Raw genomic sequence first — 26,067 nt, forward strand, 5'->3', positions numbered from 1 at the left:
TGCACCCATTGTGCGTATAGACAACATGTGTGCAATCATTTTGTGGTTAACCCCAATCCTTAAGGCATATGTTCACACACTTGTGCACGATTATGCACACACCTAATAACATCAAATCAATCATTACTTTCAATCCTGGTCACAGTACTACTATACTACAAACAATACACGCCCACATGAGTTCACATATATGCACACCTATGACCTATGTTACCTATGATGTACATACTTCCTATTTTATACGACTTCACATGTTAGTGCAATCACAAATGAACGTTAGTACACACAACTAATAATATTATTACACTCGTGGACTGCAAACTTCAAAACTACAATCACAACCATTATCGTTCCACACATTATCAAATGCAAATACCGTGCACATAATTCTCAAAATAACTAAACACTACATGCACAAACCGTCATCTAATTCCCCTACACACCATACCACAACCACTCTACCTACATGCACACACTCTGATCTCACTGGAATTTAGAACCACTTAAACCCCCCAAAAAAAAAGACAAAAAAAAAAAAACACCGTGCATCCCAAATCAGATTATAGAACTCGAGACGATTGCACCCGTGTGCGTTTGGTTGTCATTTCCTAACACAATTTCACCACAACTGCACATACTCCCTCTACATTGCGTTTATTTCTCTTATTATTCCATTTGTTATCAATATTGTGGTATTATTCCATTTGTTATCAATATTGTGGACACTATTGCTTCGCAAAACCATCCTAAGTTATTGGCTTCGTAACATCGTATGCATCATATTAATGTCATCGCATCTGTCAGCACACGGCCTTTAAACCCAACACACGCGGTTCCTACACCCACTAACACCTACCCTTCGTCCACAGGGCACAGGGCACAGACACTGCACACACCACCCATCAATCAGTGAATTCTTAAAAAAAAAAAAAAAAAAAAAAAAAAAAAAAAAAAAAAAAAAAAAAAACATACACGTTCTCAATCGGAGATGGTGACTCCATTGTTACCCTGTCTTTGTGTTTCAACAAGATGTTTGATTACGCATTAATACGTACACGTTCTCAATCGGAGATGGTGACTCCATTGTTACCCTGTCTTTGTGTTTCAACAAGATGTTTGATTACGCATTAATACGTACGTTTACTACACCTCCCCCCTTATCCTTCTTTAAATACATTTTAAACTATATTTGGGGGCTTGTTGAATTCAGATGACCAAATCAATTACAAAATTAATAGGTGAGGATGTAATTGGGTAAAATTGATAGTTGAATACCAATTTGGTAAGTATGGCATAGTCGAGGGACCAAATCAGTCATTTATTCTATAACAAATACTCTAGCCTTATATATAACACTTTAGCAAATTTCTATAGGCAATTTGTAATAAATATAAATATTAAATAATATTACTAAATCCATATATATCATAAGACCCAAATTCTCATGACCCTACTCGTCTCACAAATTGAGACCTATGAAATGATCCCACATAAGATTTTAGCATATACACACACAAAAGTTACATGTAACAACTATAACTTCTACTAATTTACACCTCATTAAAAACCACATTACTCTCACACTCATGTTGCACATTGAAAATGTTTGAAGTATTTAAAATTAAAATAGGAATAAAATATTATTTTAATAATTATAATTATAATGGATTCAACCAGCACTAAAGGGGTTTTTTTATCGAGCATTAGATTCAAAGAAAAAAAAAACTACTACCAATCTAGAGCTCAATAAAGATTACATTTTTAGTGTTTGTTGAATCTATTATAAAAAATTAAATTAAAATTTTATTCCAATTTCAATTTTATTTAGTCTCAAATCCCATGGTCCAAAAACTCCAGTCAAAAGCATCAACATGACTATAAAGTTGAAAAAGGGAAGTCACCAGAATGACCTGAAAACCTCAGCACCAAAGGACAATCCACTCGATCACAAAACACTGATAAACTACTTTGAAAGAAGATTGACCGAATTAGAGGCCTTAGAGAAACAGGTCCTAAGGAAACACATGGAAATCAAAGAAGAAAAAGCAGAAATACTTGATTGGCTAAAAGTTCTAAAGTCAGAAAATGAAGAAGAGAATCAGGAGGGAGACCAAGAAGATGAAGAAGGGGTTGGAGAAGAAAATGAAGAAGAAAGTCAGAGGGGAAATCAAGATGAAGGTGTTGAAACCGCTATTTCAACACCCTCAGCAGAGTCAGAGGGCAGATCATGATGAAGGTGTTGAAACCGTTGTTTCAACACCCTCAATAGGTTTTTAGCAAAAAAAAAGGGGAGAACAAACACAGATATTTGTTATTTGTGTTTACTGTCTATTTGTGTTTACTGTCCCGCCCTGGTATTCTGTGTATATGCTATTCTGGTATTTTTGTGCATATGCATGCATATGACTTTTGAGTTTATGAAAATATGCTACTATAATTTCTAGATCTGTTCTTGCGTCTCTTGAGAACAATCAATGTTTTGAGCTAACAAAGTAACAATCAAGCAGGCCAGTAAAACCTCTATTCTGTGTACACCAAAAATTTGACAAAGGGGGAGAGTGTTGACTTGAAATAATTTGTCAAAGTTATAAGCAAAAAGGGTTTACTAAATCAAGCAGGAATTAGGATCTCTATTCCTAGTTTGATTAGGAATAGCAATTCTACTCATATCCAACTTAAGACTCTTACCCCTATAAAAGAAGCAGCTCTACAACACAACAAACAAGCTTTCAAGATCTAACTTGTGAGGTACGAGAGTCATTGATAAGAGATATCCAAATCGCCAAGAAAGTAGTACATGTGTTTAGGTTACAATAGTGTGATAGGGAATATCTTTCTATTGTGTAATTTCGGATTCCAAACAATGTACTTTAAATACTGAGCTTTTAGTGGATTTAGGCAAATTCTCAAATTGAGAAGTGCCTCGCAGATTAGGGTTGTTTACCCGAACTGCGTTACAGATCAGTTATGTTACAACGTTGGTTTCAACATCACTGTGTGCTGCGTTTTTATATATTTCATATATAACAAAATCGGGTTACAGTATGTATGATTTAAGATGTGGGTACAAAATCTCTGTGTAGTCCTCTGATTCTTCGGGTTTTACTAAAGTGCTTCCGGAATTCAAGTGGCGTGGCATCTGGGATTCAAGCGACGTGTGCCTCCGGGATTCAAGTGGTCTTCAGCAGAAAATGCCTTCTATATCTTCAAGGCTTCAAATGCTTCAAGTCTTCAAGTTGTGTCTTTAATGTTTTCAAGGTGTGCTTTAAAAAATGGAGTGGAAGCTCTATTTATAATGAAAACTATAACTTCCATCCCTCAACAAACTCATCTAATATTTATACTTAAGATAAATTATTTAAAATGAACCTTGTTAAAATCAAGTCAAGATTCAAGATTCTATCATCTAATTTAAATTCAAATTCAAATTAAATTATAATTATCGGATTCACTTGATTCAAGATTCTATCCTCAAATTCAAATTCAAATTTAAATTAAATTATAATTATCGGATTGAAATATAATAAAATTATATTTAAATTATAATTATAATTATTATTAAATTCAAATATGAATTGAGCTAGGATTAATTAATTAATTCAATAATCCAAGACCAAATTTAATTGGACTAATTAAATTAATTTAATTATCATGACCCAATTAATTAAATTGCTCCAATAATCAACCTCGAAATTGGGCCCAATAATAATTTAATCGGCCTATTTGTCGACTTCAAATTTTTGGTGTCTACAGTCAGACATTTACCTTTTTAATTTTACAAAAAATGTCAAAATAATTATTCTAAAATTCATTCTAATTTCTATGTTTGAACCAAATGTTGACAATAAGTATAAAACAATAGGTGATTAACGATGAACAACAATATAATGGCGATTCTAGCATTATAAAATAAGCCATTTGTCTTCCACTAATAATTCTACTAAGGCAAGCACATGACTAAGAGAGCTTTCATCCACAGTATATAGTACCCACTTTAATTCATTTTCGTTCATAAGAAATATGACGTAAAAATTAAAATGTCATTTAAACATGTATAATAATATTCAAACAAGTGAAACCATAGCTTAATTGATTCAACACGTAGCTTGTAATTTTATCATTGAGTTCATTCTACTTTTAGTTTTCTGACTATAGCGATATTTTTGGTTTTAATTATCGAATATTATTTTGATTTAAAAAAAAAATTTGAGTCAACTAAAATTAGCTAAAAACATCCAAAATACTTCATGTGAAAAGTGGTGACTTTTGGTAAAAATGATGATATTAAATATTTTGGATTGAATTTGGTGGATTTAAAAATTTTGAGAGATCAATAGGGGTGAAAAGTTTTTTAAAAAATTATGGAAAAATTGTTTCTACAACAGCAAATTAACATGGTTGATTAAATGGAATCTTTCATTCTTAAGATATAAAATGATTACAGAAAGCAATTTAACATCAATCCGTTGTAGTCTAGTTGGTTAGGATACTCGGCTCTCACCCGAGAGACCCGGGTTCGATTCCCGGCAACGGAATTTTAAACTTTTGCGTCCAAGGCGTCCATGTCTTATCCTGCCTTGATACGATTCAGTACAATCACGTGTACGTGTATTAGTATGTGGAAGGAATAAATATTTACACATTCTAAGGAATTAAATGGAGAGATGGCCGTAGGCCAAAAGTTGAATAACCAGAGTTAGACAACTAAGGATGTGTTTGGTTCATTGTTTTAGCTATCAAGAATGAGAATTAAAGTTATTGTTATTGTTTGATTGATCGATTTTTAGAACATTATTATGAATTTGATTACCCCTTAATTAGAAAATTCATTCCCTAATAAAATAAGGGTTTCATTCCATTATTATCCTTCCTAATAAAATGAGGGTTTCTTTTATGTTTAGATTAGTGCTTTTAGATTTTTATTTTATTTTATTTTATTTTTTGGTGCTTTGGATGTCTTTATATTAGAATAAATTGTCTTAATTTTTTGTTCTTGTATTTTTAAAACTTTTATTCCCATTATAGGATCATACATAACCAAACAACAACATTGGTAATCATTCCAATTCTACCCTACTACCAAACATTTAAAATACTTTCACCAAAATCTATTATCATTACCAAGCATTTGATTCTTATTCCGATTTTGATTCTCATGGGCGAACAATCTAAATTTCCTTTGGAGTTTATTAAATTATTATTACTAGTTAGCACACACGCGTTCCGCGATTAGACCAATGCCCAGTGTGCATTTTTTAATTAGTGTTCCTTAATTGGTTAAAGTAGTCATATAATAATGAGAGACAAAGATGCTAAAATCTCTTATTTTAATACAAGATAAAGAAATTGAAAATAGTTAAATTATAACTAAAGTAAGTAAAAACAAATAAACCACTAACTAAATCTGACTTTCTATAATCATCAACCACCGGAAGAAAACAGTTGAAAAAAGAGTACTAATTTGAGAAGATTAAATTAATGTTTCTTAGTGCGCTTTTGCTGAGGCTCAAAATTGTCTTCACTTCTTCTCCATCTTTAATGAAGCGTAGTTGATTCCCATACCGATTCCGGTTCTGATTCCTACTACCATACTCACACCAAAACCCATTACCATTATCAATTATTTGATTCCCATACCGATTCCGATTCTGATTCCTTGTGCGAACCAAACATACGCTAATTATTTTCTTGATGTTATTTTCTTATGGGTCATCTCATCAAATATGTGACCACTCTTCTGGTTCGTTAGAGCATCCTCAATAGACATAGTTTTTGAGAAGTTTTTGCAAGTGTGACTAGGAAAGAGAAGATGAGAGAAAAAAAAAAAAAAAAAAAAAAAACTTTAGATTAACACGCACGGCTAGGCATTGTAGTTGCTCTTCACGCAATCAGGGCGTGATTTTTTTTTTTCCTTTGTGGGTACCACAAGTCTGATTAAAAATCAACGCTTTGCAGTAAAACCATTCACACTCTCTTCCACATATGCTTAGAAACCTGCAATAATCATCCAAAATCCACTATTGTAGATTCCTTTAGCTTAGAACTGATAATTTTTTAAAATAATAATAATAATTCCTTAGATGCTTTCCATTGTTTTTACTTTAGTTATAGCATTCTTATTTAGTTTCACGTAATTCTTTTACAATAAAATGTCCATATGCATACCACATCCCACAAAAGAGCAAAGTTCAAAATTTTAGCTGCATTGAAGTCGGCCTTCAGAGTAAACTAGAGATGTTATTATGTTGGATGACAGAACCTGAGTGTCAACTATTGCAATGAACTGAATAGAGTAAATCCCATTTAGTAGCAGCCCCAATAACATATTTTATCTCAATTTCAAATCTAGCTGAGTCATCATGCAATACTTAGTAATATGTATTCACCATAAGGTACCAACATTTAGTCCAAAGCACCTTTCATAGATGTCAGAGCATTAGCAACAAATTCAAAGGCTAATATCATCATATCCCATAAATCTTGGACAAACAAGATAAGGAAAAATACTGAGAGAAAATATAAGGTGAGGAAAATTTGTGTGAACTGACATAAGAGAATCTAAGAGGACGGAAATATTTGCTAATAGATGTGCCCATATTATGTAATTGATCGTTTTACCATCACATTTCATCAATCAAATAATAGTGTCACTTTTCCCCTCCAGCCTATCTCATGAGTCATGTCAACAAGAAATTAAACTCCAGCCTATCTCATGTCAACAAGAAATTAAGAATGCAAAATCAACTATCAGAACTCACTAGTTAGAAAGGTCTCAAAGAAAGTAAATAAGAAAATTTTCTATATTTGAAGTTAGTTTCGTTTCTCTAGTAGCTGCACCTTGACTTGTATGTAAATAAATAATAAATGAATCAAAATGCAGAATGGGGTAACAACCTTTTCTTAATTGAAAGACATCAAAATTGATTCATATAGCACAGATCACCACCAACCAATATCAATCTCAGTGCAGTTAAATTGTTAAGGTGGCACACAATTACTCGTTAATTGAATCTATAATGAGCAGAGAATTGCAACAAGAAAGCTATAACAAGCAAGGTCACCCTAACTAAAGCAGCATCACATTCCATAGTTATCCATAAAAACTTATGGGTACAGGTAAGCAAGTGGCAAAACCGGCCCTCCTCCTCCCTTGGTCCTTTTTCCCTTTTTGTTCAATTTTCGTATCGCCAAACACACCCTTAGCGCTCTTTTTCTCGTCTTTACAGTTTAGCGCCCTATACTTTTCACACCTCACCCCTTCAATCCTTACACTTTGGCCCTTCCCAATTGTATTTCTCAATCCAATTTAGGCCAAAAGACTTTGGTCATAGACTCCAATTATTTAACGAACGTAATTAACCCATAGATCTCTACTCCCTGACCTAAGTCACCTAACTACCCTAGGGTCCAGACCCAATAGCTCCAGATATACCACTTTTAATAATTGAAAACTACAAATAACATCTTTAATAATTAAGAATAAAGTTTGATTAATTTTAAACTCAAGAATCAAAAGTGAAAATGCAATAGTCAAGAAGCAAAATTGGAATTAAGTCCATTCCAAAACAACTCTATTAACCTACTCTTTTGGCCTAGATTACATTGACAACACAAAAATATGTTTTAAAAAAACATGTACATGGAGCGATTATAGCAGAAATTCTAACCTTCTAGAGTTCTAGGGGTGACTTTATAATTAATAATTATTCCTATGAACTTGGAACCATATACATGATACTTGGCCACCCTCTGGGCTTTTCGGTTAAGGTGACTAAAAACCCATGTGAAAAATGATGCGACCACAAACATAAAGAAGCAATGAATGAAAAATACTAGGAAAATCTTACAAGAAATCCTTTATCAAGGAATGGCTGCAAGCTAATAGGAGCAATTACACCCAACCACTGCTTGGCTCTTGTCAGCAGTTCCACTTGGAAAGAATTTCAGAACCTCCCCACCCTCCTTGTCAACATGCTGATATTTCCTTTTATACCCCATTAGTAGCATATAAGTATTATATATGAAACAATATATCCATCAAGCGCAACTGAAAAGGGATTACCCCGATAGTGATCGAAGAAGGAAGCCAATCAGAACATTTTCCGTTGATATTGAGCTGTTTGATCATTTCTTGATCGATTCTTTTTATATTTCCAGAACTCATCTTTTTTCCTTTTCTTCTGCTTCAGTACACCCATGTTGCTTCTAATAATGCCCTTCAAAGCACTCCTATCCTTCCTGTTCTTAATGGCAGCTTTTTCATCCAATATTGTCCGGAGCTTCTGATATAATTTGGCATCAGGAACTTCCCCACTTTGAACCATCTTCTTGTGATAATAAAATGCTCTCTTGAAATCTCGAACACGGATATAGGCATATATCATTGTGGCATAGGTAACCGAATCAGGTTTTAGATTATGTGCTGCCATTTCTTCCAGAAGCTGTGGCAATTTCGATTCTTGCCCTCCCCTTGCATATGCATTCATCAACATATTATATGTCATAACTGTTGGTTGCAACCCAACCTTTCCGAACTCACATATAACATCTCTTGCTTCAACATAGTGACCTTGTTTAGCAAATCCATCGAGAAGAGTATTGAAAGTTACCCTAGTCCCTTGAATTCTATCTTTGATCATCATTTTCCAAATTTCCATTAGTGTTTCTGTGTCACCCGAACGCCGAAATGCATCAAGCAAAGCAGTGTAAGCTTGTATTGAGGGTTTTATTCCTTCCCTTAGCATATTCTTAAAAGCGATATAAGCCTTCTCATGCCACCCACTGACTGAATAAGCATGAATAAGAGCTGCATATGAATGAGAATTTGGTTTTATACCAACCTTTTTCATTCTCAAGAAAGCATCAGCAGCCCGGTCACCCATCTTCTTCTGCCTGCCATATGCACTAATGAGGCATGTATAGGATTTTACATTTGGCTCCAACCCGGTATTTTCCATCTCTTCTAGTAGCTTCTCAACTATATCAGGCTGCATCCTTCTGCTATATGCATCCATTAAAATGTTATAAGTGGCTGATGTGGGTGATATTCCTTTCATCTTCATCTCAGCCAACAGACCCTCAGCTTCTTCAATTTGGTTTGATTTACTATAAGCATCCATTATAGTATTATATACAATAGCATTTGAAGAGATCCCCCTTTTCTCCATTTCAGATTGGATAATTAGGGCTTCCCTCTTAAGCCCCTCATCACAAAATGATTTAACCAAAGCACCTACGGCTTCAAGACTCCACATGGCCCCTTTCTTATTCATTTTTTCAAAGATCTGCCAGGCTTCCTTGGCAGTGCTTCCCATTTTCCTCATTACTGTAATAAGTATGGAACAGGTCACACGATCCGGTTGAACATTATTCGTTTGCATCATCTCATAGACTCCCCAGGCATCATTGTACCTATGATTAAACCAAGAGAAAGTCCAACTCAGTTTCTAGGGATGGTCTAACATAAGTCACTAGGTTAAAACGCCATATGCAAGAAACTGCTCAGCTGAGTGCTGATGTTACTTGCATTCCACAAATGCAAAGTTTTTGTTTAAATAAAATGTAGATAAATTAGTAAATGCAGCAAAAATGTCACTAAGAAAACTAAATAAAAAATAATGGGATTTTGCCTAAGTTAACCGCATGATACAGTGCACAGCAGAAATGCAATAGAAATATTACCGATGAGAGCTCAAAAGCCCGGAAATAGCAGCATTATAAATATGAACATTCCTGAATGGCTTGTGATTTGGCAAGCTTCTGAATAGAAGTATTAACTCATTGCCCATCCCAGCCCTCCCAAGTATTGGAAACAGAACTGTACATGCCCGAGGCGTAAGGAGTGAAGGCTCATTCAACCTCATCCATTCAAAAAAGTATAGGCAGCCCTTGAGCAAACCCTTTTCTCCCAGAAGCCCCAACACCTCCACGCACTCCTTCTCCCCAATCCTCCCTTCAAACTCCCTTAAAACCTCCCCAAATGTCACATTTTCCGGTAAACTCCTAGCCTTTTCCAGAATTTCACCAACAACTCCCCCAACTTTTGTAATAGGAAGGTCAGTTTGGAGTTTCTCAATTTCATCATTATCTTCTTCTTCTTCTTCTTCTTCTTCTTCTTCTTCTTCTTCTTCTTCTCCTCCCCCTCCTCCTCCTTTTTCTTCATTTTCTATAGTTGAACCAATGCTTGGAGAAAGGTGCCAAGAGGTTTTGCGATTCTTACTGAGAGAGAACTTGCCATGATGATCCGCATCAGGAACTGAGTCCGGATTCTCTACCCGTGTCTTGAAGAAATTCATAATTGGGTCATTTATTTTTGAGATTAACCTTTCTTCTTCCTCTTCCTCTTCCTCTTCCTCTTCTTTTTCTTCTTCTTCTTCTTCATCTACATCTTCATCTTCTTCTTCTAGGAGAAAATGAAGAAAAATAGAGGATGTTGAAGAGCCATTCACACATGCCTGCAAGCAGTACTTAAAATCATGACAATTCGGAAGATAGAATGAAGATAGAAGGTGATAAGTGAGGCACATTGGGGTCCTTTTCCATTTGTTCATTTTATAATTGTTTATACAAACAAAACCCAGAGATAAAATGCTCAAAAGTCTGAAAACAAGCACTGAAGCAGTAATACGATAAAGATATTTTAACAAAACAACAGCTACAGGCTTACAGCATACAGTGACACAGATCTACAGAAGAGCTTGCAAAAAGTCTAGATTTCAACATGTGATTTTATTTGTAGGCATGACCCGTAGTGTGTAGAGATTAAGGTTCAGTGCAGACAGCTTTTTGCACATTTATAAGGATACAGATGGTAACCTGGTGAGGAATTTTTCTTAGACAAAAAATAATTGTAGTGTTACCTCTGTGAACAAGCTCAAATCACCTTCATCTTTTTACTCTATCATCATACTAGAAATCCTATTCATTGGGATTTTCTTTTTCTACATAATATAAAAGGCAGAGAGATCATTTCTTCACACACTAATCATTTCCATATATTTCCTCAGGTTATAGTTTGGGCATTAGGCAGGTAAGAGATGTTTAGCTATAGAGCTTTCCTAACCAGTTTAGAACATCAAGGTTTCTCCTAGGCTGCCCCTGTTAAGCTCAAAGATTTCATTTGGTGCTTAGTCAATGGCAGATTGATGCCCATAACCCTCAGGCTCACTCAAATATAATATATTTGTTAGGATCAAACGCTTACCACTACGCCAAAAGCAAGCTAAAGCTACTAGCGAAAGCACAACTTTAATTCCTACTGCCATCACATTTTCGAGAGGCAGGGTGTTGGACTTGACCCTTTACCGACCTCTGCCCAACAATCCCCTAACCACCAATTGGCCCATTACCGGCCTCCACCTAACCTGGCTCTAACACTACTACGAGCTATAGCCAGTAGAGAAGGCTAACTTTATTTCCTTATACCACCATCACATTTTCGAGAGGCATGTACTGGACTTGGCCCTTTCTTGTTAATCTCAACAATATTCAGTGGCAGTTTTTCTGAATTATGATGAAACAATTACATTTGTTCTTCTTTTGAGGGAAGAAAATTATTGGGGAATTTTGCAATATCCACAAATCCACAATCACATAAAGCATTATCTCAAAAACGAATATGTCAAAGAGATTTTCAAGAGAAGTGCCATTGAACAAGAAATGTACCAGAGCATCCCCTCTTTTTCTAGCAGCACCAATCTCTTCTATTTGCTTCAACTCTAGCATTTTTACTCCAATTTTGTGCTGAAACTACAAAATGAGAAAAATAACCATTTCAGCACACAAACAGTTGAAACGCATATTTAACTAAAAACAAGACAAACAAGACCTTTGCGATTGAAGCTCCGGACATGGGAGAAAACCTTGGCGCTAAAAGTGCGACGCAACTGGCTGAACCAGAGAGCCGCGACCTTCGTTGCTGTCGTCGAGGATAGCTTCTGAGAAGAGAAAGGTTTGGAAGTCCATAGCCAAGGCCAAGAGCTTCCATTGTTGGTTGTTAAGCAGTGCTCCTCACGCGCCGTCACCACCTACAACCACTACCTTCTTCATATCCTGACGGAGCACCAATCACAATCGAAGATAAGAGTTAGCTACACGAAGTCATATAATCCTGTTTTAGTGCAAATTTGTCGAGGAAAAATTATGAAATATATAAATATATTGAATGTTTATTTTTAAGAAAATATAATTTTAGTCCTTAACTTTTCATCATTACAATATATAATTTTGACTCTTCAAAGAAATTGTATTTTTAATTTTTTTTTTTAATGTTATTGACTCTATTACATTGCAGTATTGTTCAAACGTCTTTCTCAACCTAATGAATCTCATGACTTCTCACATGGGAGAAGTCACTATATGAGTATATGTCATCTGAGCACAAGATACTTGTCAAAATTTTATTACTTTTATTCTTTATAACATTGTCAATTTTGGTATTTCATCTGCAAAATAGAGATTTTGTTAACATTTTTTGTTAAAATTTTCCTTTTCAATTGTGATACATCGTCCTTATTTTTCTTACATGACCCTGTTAAAATCATACTTTTTATTGTACTAATTAAATATTGAGACTAAACAAAATTATAATTAAAGAAGAAATATTAAAAAGTAATAAAATATCCATGTACTAAAACTGAAAGTTTTTTAAAAAGTTATGAGTGTATATTACAACGGTAAAAGTTAGAGACTAAAACCGCTAACAAGGAACAATTGAAAGACTAAAATTACATTTTTTTTCCATATTTTTAATATATTGGTACTACATTTAATATATTAAAAATATTTATCAATAGTTTAATGCGATAATGAGTCATAATATAATTTATTTTAGTTAGCTTGGTAACAATAGTGTTTCGAATTCGAATGTTTAGAGCTATTTATTTGTTTTCTCGATTTGAATCCATAAATTATAAATAACTTAAATTAATTTGCTTCGCTAAAGTCAATTGGCGAATTTCATCTACATCGTACCTTTAGTAGAGGCTTTGAGCTTTCTTTATGGTAAATTAAAGTTAAAACTCTAGTTCAATATATGTTTGTAGTTAATTACGTAATTTATTGATTTGATGTTTTTTGTTGATTTGATATTTTTTTGATGGTACATACTACATATATATGATGTACTAGAGATTAGAGAAGGCTGGGATTATCCTGCCAATGTTTCATTTGCAAAATGATGATCATTTTTACTTCTTTTTTTTTGTTCTTATGAACATGATTTGCAAATTTGCAAACCCTATACTGCGGCAGTTTTTGTACTTATTTTATTTATTTATTTTTACTTTATAATATTTTAATATAATTAATATAAATTAATAATATTATTTTAATATATTGGGACCTACTTTTGAAAGTCAATTGGATTTGCAGGGATGTGGTGTAAATAGTAAATAATTTGCAAATTATGTGATGTGGAAGTGAGATCCATTTTTAAAAGTGAGAGAGATTTACAGGAATAAGGATAGCTTAAGGTACCCTTCTGAAACTAGCTATAAAGTATGACACTAAATAATAAAAAACTACTAATAACTAGAGAATGATAGTTTAAAGAAAAGGCATAATAAGATTACTACTAATAACCAGAGAATGATAGTTTAAAGAAAAGGCATAATAAGATTTTAAGAGAACAAATGAGATATTACTCCGGAGTAATTCATAACAGATAAAGGTTGCAGGGAATTGAAAGAAGAAACTTGGGACAACTCAGTCAAGATGACTAAAGATACAAACTTGTAACAAGAAGATTACAAATTTGAATTCTAGCTTTCATGGTTTGAGCCAGTCAGACCCAGTGTACACTCTTGAGGTAGTGGCTGCAGGTTTCCCTTAAACCCTTTACCGACTAGAATCACAAAGCAGAATTTACTCAATGCACACCCTCAGATAATGGCTGCAAATTTCCCTTGTCACCCCGTAAGAAGAAAATGACTATAGCTTATCAGTTGAGTAATGTGAAGGACAGTGCATTAAGTAAAGATCAAAGTAAGGTATAAAAGAAAAGAACCCTTTAAATAAAGGCATTGTCAAGGTCTTATTAATTTTTCCATTAGTCTATAAACAACATGATTTTCAGCAGGGTCATGGCAAATAGAAGCTAGTAATGACAGCCAAACTGAAGGTTCTGGTATCTTAGCTTGACTAATCATCTCCTCTAACAATACAATTGCTTTGTGTAAGTCATCTACCAAGCAAAGACCTGGGATAAGAGCATTAAAAGTTTCAACTCTAGGCCAATAGGAATTATTCAACATTTGCTCCATCACCATACTTGCTTTTGCATACCTACCCTCATGGCATAGCCCATCCACTAAATTCTCATAAGTTTCCCTATTAGCAACACAACCCACCTGCCTACATATCTTCTCCAAATACTTGAGGGCTAAATCTGATTTTTTTTCATCACACAAGCCTTTTATTAGAGCATTATATAGCATAATGCTGGGAGCACAATTGTTACCTGCCATGTCCTGGTCAACAACTTCCACCGCCTCATTGACTCGATGTTCTCTGAATAACGCAGCTACTTTAGCTTCATAAATTTCCACTGATGGTCTAAAGCCCTTATTACACATTTCGCTCAACACTTTGTTACCTTCATCAATCTTGCCTCCATTGTAATAATCAATTGCCATTGCCCTGTAACTCTCAGAACTTGGAATTAAGCCTTTGATTAAAGCGTCATTGATCAGTACCTTCAAACTATCTATATCTGCTTCGTCATAGCACTGAGTGAGATCAATTTGTTTGCGGTGTCTCTTAGGGGCCTTAAGACCTTTATGCAAGACCTTTGAAAGAATCTTAACTGCCTCATCAACATCCCCATTATCACACAATTCTTCCAAAAGTGTTCGATATATCAGAACATCCTCACCACTGCCCTTTTGTGAAACCCTCCAGAACATGGAGTACAATAAATGAATAGCCTCATTGAACCTCTTTTCTTGACATAGTCCGCTCATCAAAATCCTATAACTTCCCTTGTCCGGATAGCAGCTTTGGTAATTCATCTCTTGGAATATATGACAAGCAAGATCAGATCTTTTGATTCGACAAAGGGCACCCATCAGCAAATTCAAGGAAAAAGTCCGAGACTTCACTTCCCAGCAGCTTGAATTCTCAAGAAAGAGGTGATATGCAAGATCCAGCTTAGATTCTTCTATTAATATTTCCAACAGGGTATTGAACGATTGAGTCCAATTCACACAATTGAAGTTTCGAAGGCTTTTGAAGAGCAAAACAGCTTCATCAATCAATTTGGCTTTTGCATAGCTTTTAATAGCACTCACAAAGATTGAGTCATGGCACTGGCACGAATCTTCCTTCATCTGATTAATAACATGTTTCATCTCAGTCAGCCGACCAGAGCTTCCTAAAATGTTGATCAAGGCCGCATAAACAGAACCATTATGATGGTATTTTGGATATCTATATTTCGCTTCATTACAGATTTCAAGGGCTCTTAGTGGGTTCTTCTGGTTCTGAATGATCCGTGAGAGTTGTGTTGGTGTTAGAAGCCTTGGCCATCTTATTGTCATCTCAGCAACAACAAACCCGATTCTGAAACAAGTCAAAAGATACTCCCTACTATGAAACATAAAAGCAACAATATTTTCTTTAATTGGCAGCAAGCAACAAAGTAATTCAGGATTCAAAGTAGACACCATGTGCAATCCAATTCTAAAACAAGTTTAGAGCAGTGGTTATTTTGTATACGGCTAAAATTTAACTATTCAGAAGAAAAATTCAGTCAGAAATTTTTTCGAACAGTTTATGGGCATTCGCAGTTTAACAGAACACTTTGCACGTATGTATAAAGCAGTGCATCTAACTAACATTACCTCACTTCAACGGGTATCAGAAACTTTGCGTAAATGCTTGTGGGGAAGTAGAAATGCAGAGGACAATTTTGGATGTGAGGTAATATTCACTTTGAAAAAGAATAATCTTGCAGCCTTGCTGAGAGAGCGAGAGAAATCATCACTTATTTTTGTTTTCCGATCAACTATTCAGATGCTATAAAAATCTTGAAGTAAAAAATTGGTTAATTTAGTTCAAGAATCCAATCAATGATTCACATACTTAAAAAATCGCTATACGCTCTCGTTTTAAAAATAAAAAATAAAAAAAAAATTGTTTAATTTGTTTTTTTTTTTTTTTAATACTAAAATTCTTTCGGTTTCAAAATTTTTTTTTAAAATTTTTTTTTGAACCGCCGAATACACTAGCTACGCCTAACATATGAAATGGGTTCTTGCCTGAGTGGGAGCCTAATCGTTATGTTTTTTAAATAGGATTTCCTCCGCTTAATTGATAACCACGTAGGAATGTTTTTTTTAACCGTCCGAAGAAGTAATTGATTGAACCGTTGACATCAATTCCACGAACGCACACCTTTGGCGAATTTGATTCGCCGGAGAGATCCTTCAGCTTGGTCTAGATAATTATAAATTATAAATTATTTAATATTTTAATAGTTAATACTAAAATATTAAATATTAACCTAAAAACATGAGTTTGAAAGATTTTGAGTTATTTTGTTTAAAAATACATCATTTTGAATGAAATAATCTATTTAAAAAAAATAATAATAATAATAGTTAATCGACCGACTAGGCGGCCGCCGATTACGGTGATAATCTAAGCGGTTGACTTACGCTTAGAAGTAATTTTTGCAATACTTAATGATTAACTTTAATCATTGATTTATTTCAATAAATAAACTTTCAAGTTTGTGGCTTCTATTTATTAGTCTTTATAGGCCAAAAAAAAAAAAAAAAAAAAAAGTTCTGAAATAAACAAACGCCAACGAGGAACTATGTCACCCTTTGCCTAGCGACCCCCATAGCATCGGCCCGAAGGAGATCCCTCATCGATTCGTGGGGATCCAAGATATACACCGAACCTCAGGCTCCGCAAATTATGTTGTGCAACCGTTTGCAAAAACGACGTCGTTTTGACTAAAAACGTGCGTCCCACTTAAAAAAAATAATTCAGGTTTGATTCCCGGCAATAGCATTTTTTTGTGCATAATTTGAATTATATATCCACAAATTCATAACTATATATCCACAGTGAATGAATAACACAAAATCCAGAATGAATGAACTAAATATCCACAATGAATGAACTAAAAATCCACAATGAATGAACAACATAATGCTGTTGAGGGAATCGAAACTGAATTTTTTTTTAAAATGGGACGCGCGTTTTTAGTCAAAACGACGTCGTTTTGCAACCGTGTGCACCATGCATGGTGCACACGGTTGCACAACATAACTATTGCCTAGGCTCCATCCTGCCCAAGATTTGCAAGCATGTCAGCACAACTATGTTGCGTGTCTTCTAAATCCCCCAAAGTATCAGCGTAAAACGGGTACTCCATGCCATGACACATTATCCTTATCAAGATCCTTGTTGACACTATTATTGTATACTCAACAAGAAAGAGGCAACATAGGGATTAGAAACCATACATGTTTTTTGAGCAATTACAGTCGGGACCTCTTTCGCCAAGTTAATTTCGACTGGAGATCTTGCCACATGTGTCTCCGCTAAAGACTCATCCCCGCCATCAAGAAGGGGTTCGAACTTATTTCTAAAGTTCCCGAAAGGCTTCTCCGCAGTCACTCCCCTTCGATCTGGACGAATCACCACATCCACGATGTGGCTTCCTGTGTGCTAGCATCCATGGACCAAAACGACCCTCCTACTCAACGTGACATTCTAGTGCATCATGACCCTCCAGTCTACCATCCTCATCAGGAGTTGACATATATAACAGTATCGCTGGTGGGTTTCTTAGCCACTTGTAAAACACAACAAGTCTGAAGGTAGTGGCAGACTGGCAGCAACAAGCATTCATAACCTCAATTAAATTTTTAAAAATATTAAAAATTAAGATAAAAACTCAAGATCAATTGTTGATTAATCAAATGTTATTTCATTTCATCGCCTCCACTACTACTATGCAATATGCAAGGATGAGTCTCCTACTATGCTAGGAGGGAAACAAGGATAGGTGATAAAGTTTAAAAAATGAAAATTAGGAATTTAGGTAGGCCCTATGCCAAGTTGTAGGCCCCCTTCATAGAGAGACCTAGCCTATTTCCACCTATAACGACCAAGATGGAGAAACTCGCAGTGTGGGTGAGACTCTCTGGGCTGTCATTAGAATACTTCTGACGAAGTCATTAAAATCATTCTAGGCGATGTGGGAACCCCATTAAAACCCAATCGAACCACGCCTGTCGTGGAACATGGTCGCTTTGTTCGTGCGGCTATCGAGGTTGACCGGAGAAAACCATTAGTGTTTAAGATTTGGATCAAAAACCATATTTAGAGGGTGGAGTACGAGGGGTTACACGTGTGTTTTGAATGCGGATCATATGGTCACCGTTTCATCACGAACTGCTCTAAAGATGCTCTGGCCAGAGAGTGAGCAATCAATCACATTGCCTACACAGATACAATGAAGGATATCTACATCCACACCTCTCGACCAGTATACGAGCAGGCCCAGCCATAGGCAAGGGCAGGCTGGGCCCTTGCCCAGGGCCCCATGCTTGGAAGGGGTCCCTACCCTATACCATTACTCTTATATCTACTATACTAATAAGAGCTCAAGAGAGTTAGGCCTATAATGGGTAGAAAAAATGGCGCTCAAATTTTTTAATCAAATGAATGGCTCAGATTGATCAGATTTTAATTTTTCCTTAAGATTTCCTAATTTATCCTTAATGAATATGATTATCCGTTAACTTTTTCGTTAAATATTATCTTTTCCGTTAATTTCTGTTAGTTCACCGTTAACTTACTCATTGATTTCAATAAGAAAGGTCTTAGGTTCGAACACCATCCCAATTAAATTGGCATAATTAGTACTCTATTTTACTCTTATTAAATTAAACAATAATTTAGTAGCTAAAACAAAATTATGTAATTAAAATTAGCATAATTTAGTAATTAAAATTGGTAGTACTCTATTTATGCATTTCTTTAATTTAGAATTATGTGTCTACAATGTCTTTATTCAAAAAAAATTAGTCATTATCAATAAATTAAATAAGAGAAAATAATTTCATTAGTTATATTTTCTTTATTTTTTTCCAATATAAAAATTATTTACATTCAAATTCATCAATTGATTATATTCGCTACATTTTCTCTACAATGTCTTTATTAAAAAAAATTATTCATTATCAATAAATTCATTAAGAGAAATAATTTTATTAGTTATATTGTCTTTATATTTCTCCAATGTAAAAATTCTTTACATTCAAATTCATCAATTGATTATATCCACTACATTGTCTATTATCTTTTTTTTCTGCACTATTTTTTAATTAAATATCAAAGTTATAATACAAAATAATGATATATATATTTATTTACTAAGTATTTTATTAATATCATGAAAAAGTTAAAAAAATATATATAATTAATAAAGCCAATCATATTAACTACTTGAGAGATTTGTTGAAAAAGAGAGTATTCAAATCACACAACAAATTGAAGTGAGAACTACCTCGCAATGTCCTTGTTTGACAATCACCAGCTAGCGGATTATATTAGCGAATTTGACCAGCGAATTATATCAACGGTTGGTAAAAAGATATTTGAAAAAATTAGCTGTTTAGATTAACATGTAAAATGACCAAAAGGTATAATAATAATAATAATAATAATAATAATAATAATAATAATAATAATAATAATAATAATAATAATAATAATAATAATAATAACAATAATAATAACAATAATAATAATAATAATAAAAATAATAATGATAATGATAATGATAATGATAATGATAATGATAATGATAATGATAATGATAATAATAATGATAATAATAATGATAATAATAATAATAATAATAATAATAATAATAATAATAATAATAATAATAATAATAATAATTGTTTTTTAAAAAATAAAAAATATATTGTAGACACTTAAATTTTGATAAATATTGATTATTTATCAATATTAGTATATTTGAATATATTTGAAATATTTTGGATAATATTGATATTATCTAATTTGTTAATTAGATAATATCAAAAGAGTTTGAGCTTATCAAAACTCTCTATCCTACATCTATAAATAGGAGCTCTCATTTCTATGTAATCACACACATCCTAGGAAAAATCATAGAAAGAATTCTGAAGTTTATTCAGAGATCACAATAAAAATGTGATCCTGAAAGTAAAAGCCCCTCCTTCTCCATATGTTGATGCATGTTGATCCAAACCTCTATTGAAGATCAAGCCATTTGAACCCGGAGGCCCTTCAAGAAGAACAAGCTATATATATACAAGCCCTTCTTTGAAGATCAAGCCACTTGAAACCCGGAGGCCCTTCAATGGTGGAATGTTCAAGACATCAATTGAAGAATCAGAGGATCCTCCAGAGACTTGTACCCACACCGCAATGATACTTGACATGTAATTCAGAAATTTTGAATATTTCTAAATATAATTCAATTTAATTTGTTCACAAATTGGCACGCCCAGTGGGACAGCTCTGCCTCTCATCTCTTCATAGGCACTTTCAACCGATATGGGGGCAAACCCCATATGAAATTTGAAATGGAGGAGGCTAAATGATACTCCTTGGCACGAGTTAAAACGGCCTCATATCTTTCAAGGCTCCTTGACACGAGTTGAAACGGCCTTATATCTTTAAGTTATAGTGTCGAGACTTTCTTGCACTACATACTTTCAAGTTTTATATGCTCTCAAGTGGTGTCCAAGAAAGTCTCGAGGGGGCATTTGTAGACACTTAAATTTTGATAAATATTGATTATTTATCAATATTAGTATATTTGAATATATTTGAAATATTTTGGATAATATTGATATTATCTAATTTGTTAATTAGATAATATCAAAAGAGTTTGAGCTTATCAAAACTCTCTATCCTACAGCTATAAATAGGAGCTCTCATTTCTATGTAATCACACACATCCTAGGAAAAATCATAGAAAGAACTCTGAAGTTTATTCAGAGATCACAATAAAAATGTGATCCTGAAAGTAAAAGCCCCTCCTCCTCCATATGTTGATGCATGTTGATCCAAACCTCTATTGAAGATCAAGCCATTTGAACCCGGAGGCCCTTCAAGAAGAACAAGCTATATATATACAAGCCCTTCTTTGAAGATCAAGCCACTTGAAACCCGGAGGCCCTTCAATGGTGGAGTGTTCAAGACATCAATTGAAGAATCAGAGGATCCTCCAGAGACTTGTACCCACACCGCATTGATACTTCACATGTAATTCGGAATTTTGAATTTCTATATTTTAATTCAATTTTCTTTATTTACATATATAATTAAGTCAATCATATTAACCAAGTGGCTTGTGGTCTACTGGTATTGGATTGCTCCCTTATGTGGGAGGTTTAGGTTTTGAGCCTTGTTATACATAGTTTGTATGGGTATACCCTTTTCTTTGTAATAAAGTCAATCATATTAATTGTACTACTTGGGGGATTTATTTGTGGAAAACTACTTCGCGATATCCTTGTTTGGCAATCAACTGTTAGCTCTTCAATATTAGTATATGTTTAATATTTTATGCCCTAATTTTTATTTTCTCTCCCTTATGTCCCGTATTTGGTTTCAACCATACCTATAAAATTATTTTATTGACAATTATAATCAATATTGACTATATTATCTTGCATTTGTAAACTTTGAATTACCTATTTAAATACGCAAATTCAACATTCAGTTATCTATGCATGAACAATTTCAATATAATCTTGTCTTGATATACTTTAAAGTACTTATTTAAAAAAAAAAAAAAAAACATTGGGCATTATCCCAATCGCGCAATGCGCGTAAAAAACTAGTATACTATAGAAATGCGATATAATGATTTAGTATACATTTATGGTATTGGGTTTTGAGTGGGCTGGGCTTAGCATTTTAATCCGCATGGTTGTGGGATCGAATCCCCATATGTAATTTTACATAAAAATTTCCTCCTCTACTATTTAGTATATGAATTTAAGAATTTTAATACATTAAGATTTGAGTTGGTTGAGTTGGTAGGACTTGTAGTTTCTATGCTCATGATCGTCAATGGATCAAATCTCCTCATATATAACATTTCCCTAAAATTTATTTCTATTTCTAATTTGTGTTTTTCTAAATTTATTCCTACAATTTATTTATTTCTATTTTTAATTTGTATTTTTCTAAATTTAATTTGTAACTTTGTGATTTCTAACTATGATTTTGTAATTATAGTGAGATTTATAATATAGATTGATTTGTAATACATATCAAATTTTGAATCTATTTCTATTCGAGTAACTTACTACTGATATTTAGAATATTTTTTGTTTGGGAACATTATATGTAATATATTTTGTGATTTAGTTATGAAAAATATTTTAAAAGATAATTTAATTTTTGTGCGTCATCGTATTCAAATTAATCTAGAAAAACTTGAAAGTGATCTAACTAAAACAGAGTATTTATAAATATGATATCAATATATAGGATGTGTGATTTATTACATGTTTTTTGAGTTAATACCTAAAATCGTCCTCGACTATAGTGGTTTTTAGCAATTTCGTCCTAAACGACTTTGGTGACCTAATATCGTCCCAGACTTTTGTGTTTCGCTCAATTTAGTCCTCCATTTGTTATTCCGTCAAATTGGTGTTAAATTAAGGGACAATTCAGTAATATCAATATTGATCTCTCTTTACTTTCAACTTGTGAAGTGCGAAATTCCTCTTTCTTGTACGAATTACACCAAGAATTACTCCCGGACCTGCAAATCAAATTTTATATTCGCAATTTTAGGAGTAATTCTGGGAGTAATTCGTAAAAAAAAAGGGATTTCGCAGTTCACATGTTTATGAGTAAAGAGATGCCAATATTAAAATTACTGAATTGTGTATTTATTTAACACCAAATGGACATAATAACAAATGGATGGACTAAATTGAGCAAAAACACAAAAGTCTGGGACTAAATTGAGCGAAACACAAAAGTCTGGGACGATATTAGGTCACCAAAGTCATTTAAGACGAAATTGAGAAAAACCACTATAGTCGAGGACGATTTTGGGTATTAACTCCATGTTTTTTTATTCGAACTATTTTATCCAATTAATTATGTTTCATATTTTATTATGAATATCTTTTATCACGTTTGAGTGTTTTGATTTATTGTTCCCAATAATTAAGATTTTATGTTATGCTCTTAGTTGTAAGTTTTTTTTATATATAAATTTTTATTAATAATTACTTTATTATTTATTATAATAATAATGTGATTGTCTATAAGCTCATTTGGTTTTAAATTATTTATTCATTTTTATAAACTATATTATTTATTTATGAAAATACTGATGCAGTGATTGATTATTGTGGATTTAGGAATGCATCTATAATTGTTTTCACGTGTATGTAAAATTGTTAAAAACTTGTGAATCTTATTTAAGTTATTTGATATTAGTATTGTTTCCTTATTTAATTTAAATTTTAATTATAAAAATATATATTAATTTCGTATAGGGCCCATTTTTGTTGTTATGCCCCGGGCCTAAAGAATGATAGGACCGGACCTGTATACGAGTAAGTAACTAAGGGCAAAGAGTGAGCAATCAATCACATTGGCTATTATATTGTATTTTTTAATTTTTTAATTCACTCTAACATATTCATAGTATACATTTAACAATTATGTCAATTTTGATTGAGATTGAATTCGAACCTAATAAGACCTTATAAAAGTCAATGAGTAAGTTAAGAATCATATCATATCCTATATATATACACACACACACACAATAATAAAGCATAAACTTTTTGGAAAATAAAAATAGAAATAAATTTCCCGCTCAACTAAAATGCTGAGTTTAGAACATTATTAGGGGTACTAAAAAGTCTTCTCGGTTTGGTCATAAAAAAAAAAAAAGGCAACAGATTTTAAACTCTGCAAAATATGAAGAGGCAACACATTTAATAATTACATAGGTATTGTCAAATCAACTGTTAGTATTCCAAAAATATTTCCTCACCTGCCGATATTAAATTACTATCAATACAAAATTACAAATGCTATAAATCAAAGACATCACATCTATCTTCAGATTTTGCAGAGCTTTAGGCTGAAGTTAACCCTGCAAAGAACCCATTGAAAAAGTGAGGTGGCAAAGTGATGTATTTATATTTTTTTTCTTGCTTATTTGGATTGCCAATTTACAAGTAATGCAAATTGGCAATGAGTTTTACTAAATATACTTCCTAAATTTTATTTCCTTATGTGGCGGATTTTGATAAGTTATTTTTTCATGTGGATCCCAATACAAGTGTCTACATCAATGTTGTTGTGTATGAAAGTACAAATTGAGAGTACAAAATGGGAGTACATGTAGCATTTTTCATTGGCAATCCATTTGCATAGTACAAAGCTGCTGCAACAGCTTTGTACCTTTTTTTTGTAATTTTTTTTTATTTTATTTATATCCTTTTGTTTGTTTTCTTTTCTTTTCTATTTTATTTCTTTATTAATGTTCTAGAATGATGTGATATTGGGGTTCACTTTTAAAAGAAGATTAGATTTATATGGATGTAATGTAAATAGTAAATGATTTGCAAATTAGATGATGTGGAAGTTGGACTCATTTTTAAGGATGAGAGAGATTTACAGGGATAATGTTAGCCTTAGATGTATAAATGAATAAATGAATGGTGCGCCGCGGTCGCCGAACTCAAGGGCAACCGAAGGGAGCCAAACAATCCGACAAATTAAAATGCTTGGCTTTGTTGAGCTAGTCTGGGTTTTCACTGCTGGAATCCAACGAACTGATATGCTAGAACAAGGGAGCAGTTGGAGACATTGGCGGTCGCCGAGGGAAGCGGAGTGGCGCTCGCCGGTGGCACTTCTAGCAATCAAGGTGAGAGTATGAGAGACAGAGAAGTGAGAGTCAGAGGGTGAGAAGTTGAGAGGCTGAGAGTGTGAGATCAGAGGTTGAGAGTGTGAGAAGCGAGAGGGTGAGAGTCTCCTCTCGCTTTCTATTTGTATTTTTTCCTTATTTTTGTGATATGTTGTTCTAAACTTCTGATTCAGTTAGTCAAAACCTAAATACATTTGTTTTTTTCCAGAAAATTTTAGTTTTAAAACTATTTAGGAGCTTCTCTTTCAGTTTGAGATTAGGGTTTCTGCAACTGTTCAGCAATGGGGAAGGGAACGTGGAGCTTTGGAAAGAGGACAAACAAGACCCACACTCTCTGTGTGAGGTCTAGCTGTCGCAGTTTCCATCTCCAAAAGAGTCGCTGCTCGGCTTATGCTTACCCAGGCGTCTGCAAGAGGACATATAACTGGAGCATGAAGGCGATCCGTAGTAAGACCACTGGAACTGGCCGCATGAGGTATCTCTGCCATGTGCGTGTCGATTCTAGACCAACTTTAGAGAAGGTACAGTTTTACCGTTTCATTCTTATATTTAAAAATTAATGATGCATTTGACAGTCATTTCCAAGCTTCTGGGTGGAAAAAATTTGCCAATTGAAGTGACTTGATTGATTAGGTACTAAAGCAGCTCCAAGGAAGAAGGCAGCATCAGCTTCTGCTTGAAGTTCTTTGAGGGTGAATCTATGAAGGTTTAACTTTACCACCTACCTAGCTTTCTCTAGAGTATTAGTTGATACTACAATCAATATATTTTGGTGCTCAGTTCTAATGCTGTAGTATGATTAATTCCATATGTAATCTTACTTCTACAAAATAATTTGTAAGGAAATTCATATATATATATATATATATATATATATATATATATATATATATATATATATATATATATATATATAATATATTACAAATCTAGAAAAATATGCAGTGTTGAGTATTACTTACAAGTCTGCCCATCATTCTGTATATACTATACACAGGGCAATACTAAGTAAATTGTTACCAATAATTCATTATTAAGCGAAGTAAACTTAAAGAACTATATTGACACTTATCAGAAATTCAAAGGTTGGTACCCAAAAAATATTACAAATTTATACTTTAAACTATATAAGATTCATAGTT

At 33.4% G+C, this 26,067-nt stretch overlaps 3 protein-coding genes and 1 non-coding gene across 8 annotated transcripts; 2 read left to right on the forward strand and 2 right to left on the reverse strand.

The window, feature by feature from the left end:
• Positions 1-4,462: 4,462 nt before the first annotated feature.
• TRNAE-CUC lies at positions 4,463-4,535 on the forward strand. Its single transcript has one exon. It is a non-coding gene; the product is annotated as a tRNA-Glu (tRNA).
• Positions 4,536-7,534: 2,999 nt separating this feature from the next.
• On the reverse strand, positions 7,535-12,113 carry LOC109180817 (pentatricopeptide repeat-containing protein At5g50280, chloroplastic-like). Of its 2 annotated transcripts, XM_019330527.1 has the most exons (5): positions 11,828-12,113; positions 11,665-11,748; positions 10,148-10,454; positions 9,682-10,105; positions 7,535-9,411 (listed from the first exon to the last, which is right to left on the reverse strand). In XM_019330527.1, the coding sequence occupies exons 1-5, from the start codon at positions 11,984-11,986 to the stop codon at positions 8,091-8,093; spliced, it is 2,295 nt and encodes a 764-aa protein (XP_019186072.1). In that variant the 5' UTR covers positions 11,987-12,113; the 3' UTR covers positions 7,535-8,090. The 2 variants fall into 2 exon arrangements, with proteins under 2 accessions (XP_019186072.1, XP_019186071.1); XM_019330526.1 differs by having other exon boundaries at positions 9,682-10,454.
• A 1,878-nt stretch (positions 12,114-13,991) lies between these two features.
• Positions 13,992-16,062, reverse strand: LOC109180818 (pentatricopeptide repeat-containing protein At1g05600). Of its 4 annotated transcripts, none has more exons than XM_019330531.1 (2): positions 15,844-16,062; positions 13,992-15,560 (listed from the first exon to the last, which is right to left on the reverse strand). In XM_019330531.1, exon 2 carries the CDS (start codon positions 15,534-15,536, stop codon positions 14,025-14,027), a length of 1,512 nt encoding a protein of 503 aa, XP_019186076.1. In that variant the 5' UTR covers positions 15,537-15,560; positions 15,844-16,062; the 3' UTR covers positions 13,992-14,024. The 4 variants fall into 4 exon arrangements, with proteins under 4 accessions (XP_019186076.1, XP_019186074.1, XP_019186075.1 ...); XM_019330529.1 differs by having other exon boundaries at positions 13,992-15,558; positions 15,840-16,062; XM_019330530.1 differs by having other exon boundaries at positions 13,992-15,582; positions 15,840-16,062.
• A 1,149-nt stretch (positions 16,063-17,211) lies between these two features.
• On the forward strand, positions 17,212-25,644 carry LOC109180819 (60S ribosomal protein L37-3-like). The gene is made up of 3 exons (XM_019330532.1): positions 17,212-17,224; positions 25,175-25,446; positions 25,559-25,644. The coding sequence occupies exons 2-3, from the start codon at positions 25,207-25,209 to the stop codon at positions 25,613-25,615; spliced, it is 297 nt and encodes a 98-aa protein (XP_019186077.1). The 5' UTR covers positions 17,212-17,224; positions 25,175-25,206; the 3' UTR covers positions 25,616-25,644.
• The last annotated feature ends 423 nt before the right edge of the window (positions 25,645-26,067 follow it).

This window comes from Ipomoea nil, unplaced genomic scaffold, assembly GCF_001879475.1.
Source record: "Ipomoea nil cultivar Tokyo-kokei standard unplaced genomic scaffold, Asagao_1.1 scaffold1034, whole genome shotgun sequence".
In the NCBI taxonomy this organism is placed as follows: Eukaryota; Viridiplantae; Streptophyta; class Magnoliopsida; order Solanales; family Convolvulaceae; genus Ipomoea; species Ipomoea nil.

What these genes read in the sequence shown, in the direction of transcription:
- LOC109180819 (XM_019330532.1), top strand. Translation starts at nt 25,207, where the DNA reads ATGGGGAAGGGAACGTGGAGCTTTGGAAAGAGGACAAACAAGACCCAC. An exon ending in CTAGACCAACTTTAGAGAAG is followed by an intron (nt 25,447 to 25,558) that starts GTACAGTTTTAC and finishes TTGATTGATTAG; the next exon opens with GTACTAAAGCAGCTCCAAGG.
- LOC109180818 (XM_019330531.1), bottom strand. Translation starts at nt 15,536, where the DNA reads ATGACAATAAGATGGCCAAGGCTTCTAACACCAACACAACTCTCACGG.
- LOC109180817 (XM_019330526.1), bottom strand. Translation starts at nt 11,986, where the DNA reads ATGGAAGCTCTTGGCCTTGGCTATGGACTTCCAAACCTTTCTCTTCTC. An exon ending in CCGGAGCTTCAATCGCAAAG is followed by an intron (nt 11,749 to 11,827) that starts GTCTTGTTTGTC and finishes CTCATTTTGTAG; the next exon opens with TTTCAGCACAAAATTGGAGT. An exon ending in GAAAAAGAGGGGATGCTCTG is followed by an intron (nt 10,455 to 11,664) that starts GTACATTTCTTG and finishes TACTGCTTGCAG; the next exon opens with GCATGTGTGAATGGCTCTTC.